The sequence below is a fragment of the Physeter macrocephalus genome, chromosome 20 (assembly GCF_002837175.3).
Source record: "Physeter macrocephalus isolate SW-GA chromosome 20, ASM283717v5, whole genome shotgun sequence".
In the NCBI taxonomy this organism is placed as follows: Eukaryota; Metazoa; Chordata; class Mammalia; order Artiodactyla; family Physeteridae; genus Physeter; species Physeter macrocephalus.
This window is the reverse complement of record NC_041233.1, coordinates 10,435,905-10,451,683: the sequence shown is the minus strand read 5'-3', so window position 1 is coordinate 10,451,683 and position 15,779 is coordinate 10,435,905. Positions and strand designations below refer to the sequence as shown.

Sequence of the window (15,779 nt, the reverse complement as noted above, 5' to 3'; positions counted from 1 at the left end):
CTCCGGACGCGCAGGCTCAGCGGCCATGGCTCACGGGCCCAGCCACTCCGCGGCATGTGGGATCTTCCCGGACCGGGGCACGAACCCATGTCCCTTACATCGGCAGGCGGACTCTCAACCACAGCGCCACCAGGGAGGCCCTTATTGTCGGTTTTTTAAAAAATATTTTAAAATATTTCTAATTGAACATCCACTGCATGCTCAGTACTATGCTTGGTGCTATGTAATGCTCAAAATAATTTTGAACTCTGTTCTTAAAAAGGTTACACCATAGTTGCAAACATCCTGAAACAAAAGTATTACTACTCCTTTCTGGAAGACTGTCCGACTCACACACATATGTGTATCAGCTACCACTCCAGGGTACTCTTTGAATTTCATGTGCAAGTTCAGTCCTCCTTTTTACCTATAATAAATTGTCATCAGTTCAGTTCTACAATATTTTTTTCTGTGGCCTTCTCTGTGCCTATACTAGGCACTGGAGTCACAAAGATGGATGCAACATGGTCCTTGCCCTTAAGGGGCTCCAAGCTAGCTGGGATGAGAAAGAAAACACACTTTTTCCCAACTAGCTAAATAGAAACATGCACAAGGTGCTTTGGGAATCCTACACATTTTTGATACAATAGAATTGATCCCTAAAATGCTTGATTTCTTCTTTTCTTTGTAGCTTACCTAACTCAACTCTTGATTTAAATTTGTATCTGTGTCTTTGTCTTCATTTTTGCTGTCCTAGTACCTAAATCAACTCTTGATATACTTTAAACTTGTATCTGTGCCTTTCTGTCTTCATTTTTGCTGTCATAGATCCCCTCCTGGCCCTCTTCACCTGACATTGCCAGGCTACACCTCTAATTGCACCTCTGCGTTCTTCTCTTTAGTTTTGTATTCCTCTTCCAGAATATTGTTTCTGAAACATTGCTTTCCTTATGTCATGCCTCTTCTTTGGTAACTACAGTAATCATATTTCCTCCCAAAGCAAAACGTCGTAATATTGCAACCTCTCAGAGGCAAATTTATGTCTCCAACTTATTTACTGTATCTGGTGCAAACAAAATGCAATCACCCTCCATCGTTTCAAGATTTTCCACCATTGCCTTTCATTTTTGAAGACTCTGCTTTTGAAGATGATGATGATGATACTGATATGTTTCAGGGTAATATATTCATTGATAGCTGTCTAGAATATTTTCCATTTAGGGGTGACCATATAGCCTATGAGATGGTAAAAAGTTGACTTCATCATTTTCAGAAACTGTTGTTTGACTGCAGTTTTTAAAATGCAGTTCCACCAACATTCTTGAGCCCTACTAGGGACTCTACTGGTTTTTAAGAGAGGTAAAAATGGGTAATAGAAGTTTCTGTCTTGATGAACCGGTTTGCAAGGCAGAAATAGAGACACAGATGTAGAGAACAAACGTATGGACACCAAGCGGGGGAAGGGGAGTGGGATAAATGGGGAGATTGGGATTGACATATATACACTAATATGTATAAAATAGATAACTAACGAGAACCTGCTGTATAGCACAGGGAAGTCCACTTCGCTGTACAGTAGAAACTAACACAACATTGTAAAACAACTATACCCCAATTAAAAAATAAATAAAGCAAAGCTGAAATACTGAAAAAAGAAAAAAGTAGGTTTCTGTCTTTAAGAAGGCTATAATCTTGACTGGCTCTCAAAGGGGTGATGAGTCTTGTCTCTATTACAAGGCACATTGATGTATGTGCGATAGGAAATGCATATAGTAAGTGTTCTGAGTCCTGCAAAAGGGAAATAATTTCCACATTAAGGGAATTGGAGAACACTTCAGGGAAGAGGTAGATTTTGAAATTTTTAGGATGACTACATTCTCAACAAATGGAGATGTAGATGGGAAAGAAGGCAGAAAGGGATATGTATTTTTCAGGCCAAAAAGGAGTCAGTCGGACCTAAGTATATTATTTATGTTGTTCAAGGTAGCAGGGCTGATGAGTTGGCAGAATGTGGAGGACTTTGAATGCCCTGCTGAGGAATCTGCATGGTATTATACGGCAGACAAAGAACCACTGTGGGCTTTTGAACAGGTATTTACCTAGTCAAAGCTGTGCTTAAGGAACTTGTCTTGGAAGCTTTGTGGTTAATGGATAGAGACACTAGAGAGAGAAAGATAAATTTGGAGGCCACCATAATGGTTTGGGTAATGAACCTGAAATAGTGTGGTTTCAGTGGGAAGGGGAAAGGAGATAGATATATGATGGAAGTAAAATGGACAGTACCGAATGATAGATTTAATGAAGGTGGACGAATAAGGTATTGGGGACTGGAGGGGAACACTTCCCTCCTTTTAAAATTGGGTGCAATGGAAGAAAAAGGAATCTACCTGAGATTTAGTGTAAGAACTGATCAGTTTTTAACATTTTGTGTTGTTTTTCTTTTCTACTTAAAAAGCTTCAAACCTTTATCCAGACTTAAAATTTGTTAATATTTTGCCACATTAACTCTCTCTTTACGGACAAATACACTTTTTTGGTATATTTTGTATAATTTGTATATTTGAATATTACTGAATATTTCAGTAATTTGAAAGTTGCATATATCATGACACTTCATTTCTACAGTATATATCTCCTAATAACAAAGACTTCTGCTGTATAATCAGTTTCAGTGTCCTTGATGCAAAAAGCATCAAAAAGAATAATGATGTTAATGAGCTATGACACATTGAATAAAAAAGAATACGTGAGTTCACACTGTTCCTCAGAAGGGATGGTGGTGATGAAAAGTAAGCTCTTCTTTAGAGAAGGCTGTCAGCTAATAAATATAGAAAAAAATAGTAGATTAGAAAATTTTAATGTTGCACCCAGCAATGTAATAAGTGATTCAGGTAAAGATCATCAATGGGTGTTAATATTATTGAGTGAAGCTTTGTTGGGAAACCAGGTATTTACGTGGTCTCCATATATCACATCATCTCACCAACGGGTAAAACTAAGCATTGCCCAAAACGGGACAAGCTGAAAACATGCACCTCCTTGCATGATGCAATAAAAATTATATAATGTCACCCATGTAATATTCTTGCCCAAAGTGTTTAACCTGAATCTTCAAATGAGAAAACAATCAGAAAAAATCTCAATTTTGGAATGTTCTATAATAAAATGTCCTGAATTTTTCAAAAATGTCAATGTTATGATATACAAAATATAGTGGGGAATTGTGCTAGATTAAAGGAGCGCGTGTCCTTTTTTGATATCACCTTCTTAGTACTTGCAAGGGACAGGACAATGAAGATCTCTTTCTCTCTTAACTAAGATGTAAACATAATTACAGAACACCAGGTAATTTATTAGACTATTTATTTCTTGCACTAGAGCATTAAGAGTGGAAAAACTAAAAATGTACCCAAGTACACAAAGCTGATGATACTTAGACTCTCTCTGATTCCTTTACTGTAAAAAATTTCTTCTAAGAAAATCTTAAAATAATCTTTTGGGTAATGCCAAATGCATATATCCCTTTGGGAATTTTATTAGGCAATCTTAGCATGGAGCAGCTCAAACATACCAGGACTCTATAACCAGTAGTGTTGAGTTAGGACCCTATAGGAACAGGCTATCAGCCTATATTCATCTGTTTACTGGTAGATGTTGACAAATTTTATGGAGATGGTGAGAGGAGTTATATATTTCTTAATAAACAAATATTTGCTGTAGACTGGAACAAAGAAAAAATTTCTCAGCTTAATTCATTAAGAATACATAAAGTTCTAGGACACTTCAGCATTTAAACTACTATAATAGGAAATGGATGAATGGACCATGAGCTTTATCTTTTTTTTTCTATTGTGCTTAAAAGCTGCCTTGACAATAGAAGAAAAGTGTGGAAGGCAGATATATAGTTTAGTATATTTGGGTATCACTAATTTTCTCCCCTTCAGAGAGCTCTTGAAAATGTACAGTATATTTTAGCTCTAACAAAAATATACCTTGGGCCTGAAAAGTGGCCTATGTATTTGTTTCTCTTGTACTTTGTTGTTTCTTTCCATACTATGTCAGTGGTCATTTATTATGTTAAATGTAAATGCACTGATACAAGAATTTGAGCAAATGTCTAGCAGGTTCAGCACAATAACAGCCTCAGGTATACACATACCTGTCTCTTATGTGTGGACTGCTTTTTTGTCTTGCATACACTAATTGAAGAGGTGGAGATCAGCCTCTGTCTTCTCTGCTGAACTTGAAATAGCTACCCATCAATGGAGGTGAGACAGATGGATTTCAATGGGATGTTGTCATTATGAAAAGCACACACCCTTTCCCAAATAATTAAAATCAGTAAAAAAAAAAGACAAGAAAAACCAACCATTTGAATGAAAATTAATTTTACAAATGCAACATTTTAAGTCCATTAAAATAAAACAAGTAACAATGACAACAAAAGGATGGGAGCATGTCAAAAGGGCACAGGAACCAACCTGAAAGAGCTCTGTCAGGCAGTCTCTAAACAGCTGTGAGTACCTCGGCTGTGCGGTGGGGTTTCCCTGTGCCACAGATTTGTCTGGTAAGGTCACAGCAAGCACAGATGGACTGAGACTGCTATTACCTACACAAGATCACCATGGTGTCAGCTGCCTGTGCCTCCTCTCCCAAAGGATGGTGGCAAAGCACATAGGGCCATATAATGGGCATCATGACTGGCTGGGGTACTCTCTTACAGAGGAGCCAGTGCTAGACTGTAGCTCTACCCAAGGGAGAAGGGAACAAGTTGCCAAGTCCCATAACTAACTGGAACCAGAGAGGCAAATGAGAAACTGTCTCAGGGAAGACTCCCACATAATAGGAGATGAAAGAGAAGCAGTCTCGTGACAGCTCCCCATAAAATGCGTATCTGCCAAGACTTAGGTCAACGTGCAATTGAGTCTGGACTATGAGGCCTACACGGAGACACGCAAGATTTCCAGGGTACTGTGGTATAGATGTTCCCCTATAAGCTCCCAATGGTCAAAGCCAGAACAGTTTGAACAACAAAAGGAATAACCCAGAGAATAAAGTAAATATCCATGAGGCCATACTGATCTAAATGATTGCATAAATAAATGAGAAAGAATAAACTTTCCTTCTGTAAGATTCCAAATAATTTATATATACTCCCCCCACCTTCCTGGAGATGGAGCTTAGTTCCCCACCCCTGATTGTGGGCTTAGTGATTCACTTCCAAAGAGAAGAGTATGGAAAGGGAAACACAGTAACTTTATAGTGGAGAAATTTGGCAGACACCACCTTAACCATGTGAGCAAGGGTAACATCACCAGGGAATAGTCAGGTTGCTATATTTACACGCTCACCTGATGCAATGAGGGTGCTTCCTCATCTCTGTGGTATTCTTCCCACAAATTCATAACCCCAGTATAATTATAAGAAAACCTGAGATATTCCAGAAAATATTTGACAAGTATTCTTCCTAAGTGTCAAGGTCATAAATAAGAAGGAAAGACTGAAAAACTGTCACAGACCAGAGGAGACTAAGGAAACATAAAAACTAAATGCAATGTAGTATCCTGGACTGGATCCTAGAACAGAAAAACACCATTAGTGGAAACTGGTGAAATCCAAATAAAGCCTTTAGTTACTAATATTGCACCAATGTTAATATCTTAGTTTTGACATATACACCAAGGTTACATAAGATGATAACATTACGGGAAACTGGGTGATAGTCTCTGGACTGTCTTTGCAATTTTCTGAGTTTAAAATTATTCAAAAATAAAAATGTTATTTAAAAAAGCATGTGGATGCTGTGCAGTGTAGCAAAAAATAAAAAATTAAAAAAATTAAAAAGCTACACTGACAGTTCTGATGCATCATTTGGGCCAGTACCCCCTCCTCAACTCCTCTCTCCTCCTCTACCCATTTAAAAAAAAAAGCATGTGGAATCATAAACCTCTTTATTAAAAATATTGTTCAATAGCAATGACAAATACCATGTAATGAAGTTAGCAAAATGTTGGAGAAAAGGAATTAAAGTATAATATTTAAAATTTGCCAATATAATAAATATATAGTGTGTTGAAAGGTATTACGGCAAAATGATGTGGAGAACTCAGTGGGAATAATTCTTACTATACTAAGGGTATATAAAGTCTATACCCACTTATTCTAGAATTGCATATGCAAATCCAATACATGTATCATTCCTGTGATGAAGCATATGCATACATCATCTCAGTTTGTATATGCTTATTTCTATGTCTTGATCATTTAACTTATTCAAATTTTAAAGGACTTCCTATTTTGCAACATTCCATATACATATCAGAATATTGGCTTACATTCTATAAAATATTTCACATTACATCTGATATTAAAACTGTGATGATATATTATTTCTTTGTAATATAGTTTTTCATGTTAAGATTCCTCGTCTAAATGGATTCTCTGATGTAAAATTTTTTGAAATCTCGTCAAATGCTAAAACATATTCAAACTGTCTACAAATCTTCAATCATAGACTAATAATCTGATGTACAATTAGTTATAGCTACTTATAGAAGTGGATTTTTTAATGTATTTCATTATTATGATTCTTTGATGCTCAATGTTTCACCTCATCAGTTCTTTGCCATACCGTGAATTTGATTTATGAACTTGATTTTGGGGGTTTTGAGATTTAAAATATTTAAAGACTTCTTCTCCCAGGTGTGCTATCTGATGTACCATGGAGTTTGCCTTCTAGCAAGAAAGATTTCTTATATAGATTATACTCATAGTTCTTCTTTCCTTTTGGAATTCTCTGGTATTTAGTAAGGACCAAATTGTGGCAGAATGATGTACCACATTTATCACATTCACAGAGCTTCTGCCCAATCTGTCTTCTGCAATGTTCATTAAGACTTGATTTGTGACTGTAGGTTTTCCCACAGTCAGTACATTCATAGGGCTTCTCTCCTGTGTGTGTTCTCTGATGTACTTTGAGATTTGAATTGCTCCTGAAGGTTTTCCCACACTCAGTACATTCATAGGATTTCTCCCCAGTGTGTGTTCTCTGATGCTCAACAAGGGAAGACTTGTGGCTGAATGTTTTCCCATATTCTGTACATTCAAAGGGCTTCTCTCCTGTATGTTTTCTCTGATGTACTGTGAGGTATGAGTTACCACTGAAGGTTTTCCCACATTCAATACATTCATAAGGTTTCTCCCCAGTGTGTATTCTCTGATGTACAGTCAGTTTTGTCTTTACACAGAAGGTTTTCCCACATTCAGTACACACATAGGGTTTCCCTCCTGTGTGTGTTCTCTGATGTTCAGTGAGTACTGACTTGTGACTGAAGGTTATCCCACATTCAGTACATTCATAAAGTTTCTCCCCTGTGTGTGTTCTCTGATGCACAGTAAGTTTTGATTTTACATAGAAGGTTTTCCCACATTTAATACATTCATAGGGTTTCTCCCCTGTGTGTATTCTCTGATGTCTAGTGAGGTGTACCTTGTTGTAAAAGGCTTTGCCACATTCATTACATTCATAGGGATTCTCCCCTGTGTGTATCCTCTGATGTTTTGTGAGGTGTGCTTTTCTGTTGAAGATTCTGCAACACTGATTACATTCATAGGATTTCTCTATGTGAGTTCTCTGAATATGGCTGAAGTGAGACTTCTTGTGTAAGGCATTCCTACACTCAGTAAACTCATAAAGTTTCTTCACTGTGTCAGTTCTCTTATATTTAAAGTTCAAAATCTTAAATGCTTGTTCACATTCATTATATTCACTGGATTCCTGTCCTGTATGAGCTCTCTGATGTTCAGTGAGCTGTGCTGTCTGGATTACAGCATTCTTTTTTTTTTTTTTTTTTTTTTGTGGTGCGCGGGCCTCTCACTGCTGTGGCCTCTCCCGTTGCGGAGCACAGGCTCCGGACGTGCAGGCCCAGCAGCCATGGCTCACAGGCCCAGCTGTTCCACGGCATGTGGGATCCTCCCGGACCGGGGCACAAACCCGCATCCCCTGCATCGGCAGGCAGACTCCCAACCACTGCGCCACCAGGGTAGCCCCCAGCATTCATATTTTGAGGATACTCATGCGGTGTCTCCTTTGATTGATTTCTTTGATGTACAATAATGGTTGATGAGTAACCAAACGAATCACATCCAAAGGGCTTCTCTCCCATATGTGCTCTCTGATTTAAAAGTTTTGACACTGTGCAGAATTGCCCATGTTCACTGCTTCCAAAGGGCTTTTGTATATGAGTTTTCTCATACATACTGATGATTGACTTTTGGATGAAAGTGTTTTCATATTCATTACTGGGTTTTTTTCCACCATGGGGTCTCTTTTGGCTCTCAGAGTCTGCCTTGTAAAAGTGTTTTCCAGATTCATTAAATCCATAGTCTGGCTCCAAAGTTTGAAGCTGAACAAGGTATTCATTATGACTGATATCCTTCACATTTTTATCATATTCATTAATTTCAGCAGACAATTCTTCAAGCTTAGTACTAAAACGTGACTTCCCACATATGTTACCTTCATCAGTCATCTTTCTTACACAGTTTCTATTACTGACCATTAATTCTGAAATATATTTCAAACTTTTCTTATATCAGTCACATTTAGAGTTCACTTTTCTTGAACCTACAGGATTTATACCCATAGTAAATGCTTTTGCACATGAAGTATTTTTCTCATTAATCAGTGTTTTGTTTTTGATTAATATAAACTGACTGGATTGTTGGTCTTGGATGTTCTGGCCTCTCCAGACTTTTTCTAGAACAGAGGAAAATTAATCACATCTGATGAATCTTAAGTTGGTTATGAATTGGCTCTACAATTGTACTTAAATATGATTAAGTTTTGGCTTCAGGCCTAGTCTCCCAGGAAGAAAATGCAAATGCCTCTTAATTAGTTGTGTTCTGTCTATCTATCTATCTATCTATCTATCTATGTCAAAGACCCTTTTGTAGTATTAAAAGAGGGGAGAAAATAGGCACTAAATACAAGTATTTGGTTTCTCCAAATGTGACCTTTAATGCTAGGTAAGAAATAAGCAGACCAAGTGGTGATCCTTGCAACAAGATCAAATATTTAATAGCTTTATTTTGAATGCTGATACAGTCATTTCAGTTTATCAGAGTTGTTTAATACTAAACAATGTGCTAATCATGAATTCCCATTTTTTTTCCAATTTCAATATTCTAACTTACCTTTTTATGCAAAGAAGTCTTACTCCTGCAATAGTGTTACTTCTTAACTCAATTTTCTATCTTGGTTAACACATCTCTGATTTTTATGAATTTTAGTAGGTCAAAAAAAGGTTTCTTTCTCAACTGACTCCTCTATCAATCAATTATATAATCATCGAATATATAGTTCTGTTACACAAGAACATTAGGAAGAGAAAAATAGAAGCACTTATCTAGTAGGATTATAAGCAAGGTGAGAAAAAGAAACTCATAAATTAACATATGTAATTTTTAGTAGACCTCCTAAGTGCAAATGGAAGACAAGAAGTGAGAGAACAATAACAACATCTAATACAAATTAACACATAACTGATTTAATCCTCACAAACTGTGAGATCAGTTCTATGTCATCCCCATTTTACAAATGAGGAAACTAAGGTATATAAAGATTAAGTAACTCATCTAAAGTCATACAGCTAGAGTAGTAAAGAACAGTTCCTTGAAAGCAATTAAAATTTGAACTCAAAATTACAGATTTAACAAAACTATTAATACAATGAAGTACCACCTCACACCAGTCAGAATGGTCATTATTAAAAAATCTACAGGGCTTCCCTGGTGGCGCAGTGGTTGAGGGTCTGCCTGCCGATGCAGGGGACGCGGGTTCGTGCCCCGGTCCAGGAGGATCCCGCGTGCTGCGGAGCAGCTGGGCCCGTGGGCCTTGGCCGCTGGGCCTGCGCGTCCGGAGCCTGTGCTCTGCAGCGGGAGGGGCCACAGTGGTGAGAGGCCTGTGTACCACCAAAAAAAAAAAAAAAAAAATCTACAAATAACAAAAGCTAGAGAGGGTGTAGAAAAAAGGGAGCCCTCCTACACTGTTGGTGGGAATGTAAATTGGTGCAGCTACTATGGAACACAGTATGGAGGTTCCTCAAAAAACTAAAAATAGAGTTGCCGTATGATCCAGCAATCCCATTCCTGGAACTATATCCACACAAAACTATAATTCAAAAAGACACATGCACCCCTATGTTCATAGCAGCACTATTCACAATTGCCAAGACATGGAAACATCTTAAATGTCCATTGACAGATGAATGGATAAAGAAGATGTGGTACATATATAAAATGGAATACTACTTAGCCATAAAAAAGAATTAAATAATGCCACTTGCAGCAACATGGATGGACCTAGAGATTATCATACTAAGAGAAGTCAGTCAGAAAGTGAAAGACAAATACCATATGATACCACTTATATGTGGAATCTAAAATATGACACAAATGAACTTATCTACAAAACAGACAAAGACTCACAGACATAGAGAACAGATTTGTGGTTGCCAAGGGGGAGAGGGGGTAGGAGAAGGATGGGTTGGGAGTTTAGGATTAGCAGATGCAAACTATTATATATAGAATGGATACACAATAAGATCCTACTGTATAGCACTGTATAGGGAACTATCCTACTGTATAGGGAACTATATTCAGTGTCCTGTGATAAACTATAATGGAAAAGAATATGAAAAAGGATGTATATATATGATAACTGAATCACTGTACTGTACAACAGAAATTAACACAACGTTGTAAATCAACTATACTTCAATAAAATATTTTTAAAAATTAAAGATTTAAGGTTTCTGGGGAGGCAAAATAAACTTTAATAAAAGATCTAGGGACTTTCCTAGTGGTCCAGTGGCTAAGACTCCACGCTCCCAATGCAGGGGGCCCAGGTTTGATCCCTGGTCAGGGAACTAGATCCCACATGTCACAACAAAGAGTTTGCATTCCGCAACTAAAGATCCCGCATGCCACAATGAAGACCCCACGTGCTGCAACTAAGACCCAGTGCAGCCAAATAAATAAATAAATAAATATTTTTTAAAAGATCTAGATAGGGCTTCCCTGGTGGCGCAGTGGTTGAGAATCCGCCTGCCGATGCAGGGGACACGGCTTCGTGCCCCGGTCCGGGAAGATCCCACATGCCGCGGAGCGGCTGGGCCCATGAGCCATGGCCGCTGAGCCTGTGCTTCCGGAGCCTGTGCTCCGCAACGGGAGAGGCCACAACAGTGAGAGGCCCGCGTACAACAACAACAACAACAACAACAACAAAAAAGATCTAGATATATAACAGGATATTTAAGAATATGGATCAGAAGGAATTTAGCATGAGTTTTGGGCAAATAGAGAAAAATAAAATTAGATTAGGAAACACAGGGCCATAATGATAGTCCTTATAAAAAAGAGAATTATAAATTTTGGAAATTATAGTAAGCATATTTATATTCTTAGGCTAGTATCAAGATATATTAGACAATTTTGGTAATCAAATCTGACAAATGAAATAAGAACCCAGGTATGTGATAATATGGTTCTGGTTTTGGTTAAAATTCATGACAACTGAGCACACTGAGGGAACTTAGGGGAATAAGAACAAATAACAGATAATGAAATAAAATTTATAAGAGAGAATGGCAGAGATGGAAGTTTCAAGATGACTCCATACCTGCAAACAGAAGGATAACAGCCTAATGAAAAAAGGGGGAATATGGAAAGTGAGTAGACATTATACAGTGCAATATAAAATGGAATATAAATGACTTTAGTCTCTGACATTCTGAAAATGAATGAAGTGGTCTACTAGAGCTGATATTCAAACAGGTAAAACGTTGATTTAGAAGGCAGAAGCAAGATAAGACAGATAAGAGGCAGCACAGAATAGTTGTAAAGAGTACAGTCTCTGGAGCTAACCTTCTTGGGTATAAAATCTAGATGTACCACTTATTAACTGGAGGGCCTTGGGCATGTTACTTAATCTCTTTGGGCTTCAGTCTGTTTATCTGGAAAAATAGTAACAGTATTTATACCAGGGGACTGTTGTGAGGAGTAGATGAATTAATATGTACAAACTGCTTAGAACGGTGCACATTGTAGGCTATAATGCAAGTGTTGATTATGGTGATTATATCACCACCAACTTTGGAGTCATAAACCTAAGAGAAGCTTAATCCTTGAAGATGGATTAATCACTTAAAAACATCTGAGAAGAGCAGAAGGTATAAAACAGAGCCTTTACAGACATCTTGAATTGAATAAATGATTGCATAAATAAAAATGTACTGATTTAATTAATGTTTACTGTATGCTGTATGATGAGCACTGGTGTTGGCTGGTAAACTAGACAGACAACAGAAGGATAAATATTTAGGAAAGGTGAGTGTGATCAAATTAGTTCTGCTCACCAAAGGCAAGTTTAGGGGTATTTTAGAAATGGTTTTGAGTGCTATCAAATAAAGCACAAAGGTCCAGAAGGTAACTATCAATTTGAGCACACACACAAAAAAAATGGCAATGAAATCTTAACAGCAGGTATAAAAGAGAAAATGAACTGTGAGTCAGGATACAGAAAAATATGAGGCATTTCACCACAAAAGGAAAGAGGGAATGATTAGGGAAACTTGAAGGAGCACACAAATCATAGATGTTTAGTAATTTCTAAAGAAGATATCTAAAAATGATGAAAGTCAAAAGGAGTATGTGAAAATAAGAGGAAATCTGGCAACTGAAAGTGCTACAGAAAGAGAGGAATTGTGAAGAAGTAAAGATTCAAGATGCAGTAATCAAGAATTAGATTTGTGTAACGTCAGAGTGCAAAGTTTCTCTATAAACATTAAGCATAGAATGAACACACCCTGTGAGAAGGGTGATATTTCAAGGTGTTAATTTAAGTATTTTAGCAATGATGGCTGGAAAATCCTCAAATTTTGAAAAGGTATGAAGTCTCTAAAGAGAGATTTCCAAAAATGTTTCAAAGATCTTATACTGGGTTGACTAATGTCTCCCCCAAATTCATGTCCACCCAGGATCTCAGAATATGACCTTATTTGGAATGAGGGTCTTGGCAGATGTAATTAGTTAGGATGAGGTCATACTGGATTAGGGTGGGCCCTAAACTCAGTATGGCTGGTGTCCTTATAAGAAGATGACACACAGAAGTCAGGCCACGTGACAATGGAAGCAGGGATTGGAGTGATACAGCTATATGTCAAAGAGTGACAAGGATTGCCGAAACCACCAGAAGCTAGGAGGAGGCAGAAAGGACACTCTCCTAGAGTCGTTGGAGGGAGCATGGCCCTGCGGACACTGATTTTTTTACTTGTAGCTTCCAGAACTGTGAGAAAATAAATTTCTGTTGTTTTAAGGCACCCAGTTTGTGGTGCTTTGTTACCACAGCCCTAAGAAACTAATGCAGATGCTAAACAACTCACTGTCCATTTGAGATCTAATTTCCACTAGCTTCCACCCCTTTGGTACACAATAACTCACCTGGAAGGCTCTGGCTTGAGAACTCTACCTCTATTATCCACGGCTCTTCTCCTTGCTCCAACTGGGAGGTCACATCTGTTTTGGATATAAGACACCCTGTCAATGGGAAATGACACAGGGCTCTTATCTAGACACTTGAGCTTCATGGAGCCTAAAGACTGTCATGCATGATGAGGGTGCTTATTTCAACCTTGGCAGGGTAGCCCCTCTCAGCAGAGGCAAAGATGTTAACATCCGTTCTAGAGCCCCAAAGCAATTAAGAATTTTTGAACCCAAACCCTTAACACTAAATACAATTCAGCTCTTCAGAGGTTTGACGTTTCACCAACTACAGGAACTTACACGGGAAGTTCCGCTTACCCACTGAGACCAGGTTGCTGTAGTTCTCCAGCATCACATCCCTATACAGGATCTTCTGAGCTGAGTCCAGCCACTGCCCCTCTGCCTGGGTGAAGTTGACTGACACATCTTTGAATGATACTAGTCCCTGTAACAGTACATTTTGTTCAGTCTGAATTGTTAACAATTGGAGAATGTGAAAAATATGTGTGAAGAATAGAACTTTAAAAAATATTTGATGCATACCATATACACTGTTTTCATTTTTATGGGAGAAGTAGATACCTTGTCAACATGGTGATTAATTGCTGAATAAAAAAAGCTTCTATTGAGCTAACTACTCTGTACATGGAAACATTCTAATTGCTCAGAAAAATCAAGAACAATAAGCTTACATTCCAGTAGTAAAGTAGATATACAAACATCTATTTACAATAAGGTATTAAAAGAGCTATGTTAGAAATGCTTACAAAGTAGAAAGTATAGGGTATTCCCTTGTGGTGCAGTGGTTAAGAATCTAACTGCCAATGCAGGGGACACAGGTTCGAGCCCTGGTCCAGGAAGATCCCACATGCCGCAGAGCAACTAAGCCCGTGGGCCACAACTACTGAGCCTGCACTCTAGAGCCCGCGAGTCACAACTACTGAAGCCCGTGCGCCTAGAGCCCGTGCTCTGCAACAAGAGAGGCCACCGCAATAAGAAGCCTGCGCACCGCAACGAAGAGTAGCCCCTGTTCACCGCAACTAGAGAAAGTCTATGCACAGCAACGAGGACCGAACACAGCTAAAAATAAATAAATAAAATAAATTTATAAAAACAAAAAAGTATAAAGTATAGTGTAGACATAAAGGAAGGAAAAATTAGTTCCATCTGTTATTATGTGGCTGTTACGAGGCTGAAAATCTTTGAGTAGTTGTATCATGCAAAAATACGCATTAGCCTCCACATGGTCAAATGCATTTTGTATGCATTTAAAATGTATTTTAAAAGTTATGTCCAGCGGAAAGCAACTAGCATAGTTTGCTAGATCAACAGGGTGAGGGGATACGGTAAGATAAAGTACTCAACAGGTATTCAAGGGCCAGACATGGAATAATTTTGAACCAGTTCTTATAAATCCAAACATCCTTTGATCACCACTCCATCATTTGAACTGATACTGTTTGTACATATTGTACATAAGTACATGTAATGACAATCCAAGTATTTAATGAAGCTTAATCACGTTCTCAATTTTAGATAAAAATTTAATACAAATTGTAATATCTTCTTCAGAGACCCTGATGGATAGTCTTGCACATCTCCTGGGATGTCCACCTTCCATTCTGAAGACCCCCACTCCAGAAAACGTGAAACCAGTAAAAAGATGTGAATAAGCCCTGGCCTTACATAATTTCAGATTTAACATTCTAGAATGGTGGTTCTCAACTCTGGCTGCACATCTGAATCACCTTAGAAAATATATAAACCAGACTCTATAATGCTATTTTTTAAAAGAAAAGTTTGAAAGTTGTCAAACACACAGAAAGATTGCAAAAATAAAATGTGTACAAAGAACACTCGCATACCCAGATTCACTTGTTAACATTTAACCCCACTTATTTTATCATTCACATGTATTCTCTCTTCCTCTTTACCTATAAACACACGTTTGCTAACACACACTCACATTTTTTTTCTGTACTATTTGAAGGTAAGTTACATACGTCATGGCCGTAAATATTTCAGTGTGTATTTGCTAAAATAGGGATATTCTCCTATATAACCATGGTACCATTAGCAAATTCAGTATATTTAACATTGGCATGGTACTTTTACCTAAGTTACCTTTCTTATGTCAGTTCTGTTAATTGACACAATAACCTCTTTTATAGCACTTCCCCCTTCCAAAACAGATCCAGTCTAGGGCAAAGTATTGCATTTAGTTGCCATGTCTCTTTAGCCTCTCTTGTTCTGGAACA

The 15,779-nt window shown here is 37.8% G+C and overlaps 1 protein-coding gene across 3 annotated transcripts in view; it reads right to left on the bottom strand.

The window, feature by feature from the left end:
• Positions 1-15,779, bottom strand: part of LOC102982988 (zinc finger protein 12-like) — a 34,049-nt gene that overhangs the window by 4,535 nt on the left and 13,735 nt on the right. Inside the window, exons 3-5 of one of the 3 annotated variants that reach the window (XM_028481073.1) lie at positions 13,840-13,966; positions 13,480-13,575; positions 11,456-11,659 (exon numbers count right to left, since the gene is read on the bottom strand). In XM_028481073.1, the coding sequence (XP_028336874.1) occupies positions 11,643-11,659; positions 13,480-13,575; positions 13,840-13,966 (240 nt within the window). In that variant the 3' untranslated portion in view covers positions 11,456-11,642. Of the gene's footprint in view, positions 1-11,455; positions 11,660-13,479; positions 13,576-13,839; positions 13,967-15,779 lie in introns of those variants that run through there. The other 2 variants (XM_028481074.1, XM_055080870.1) reach the window with 2 other exon arrangements.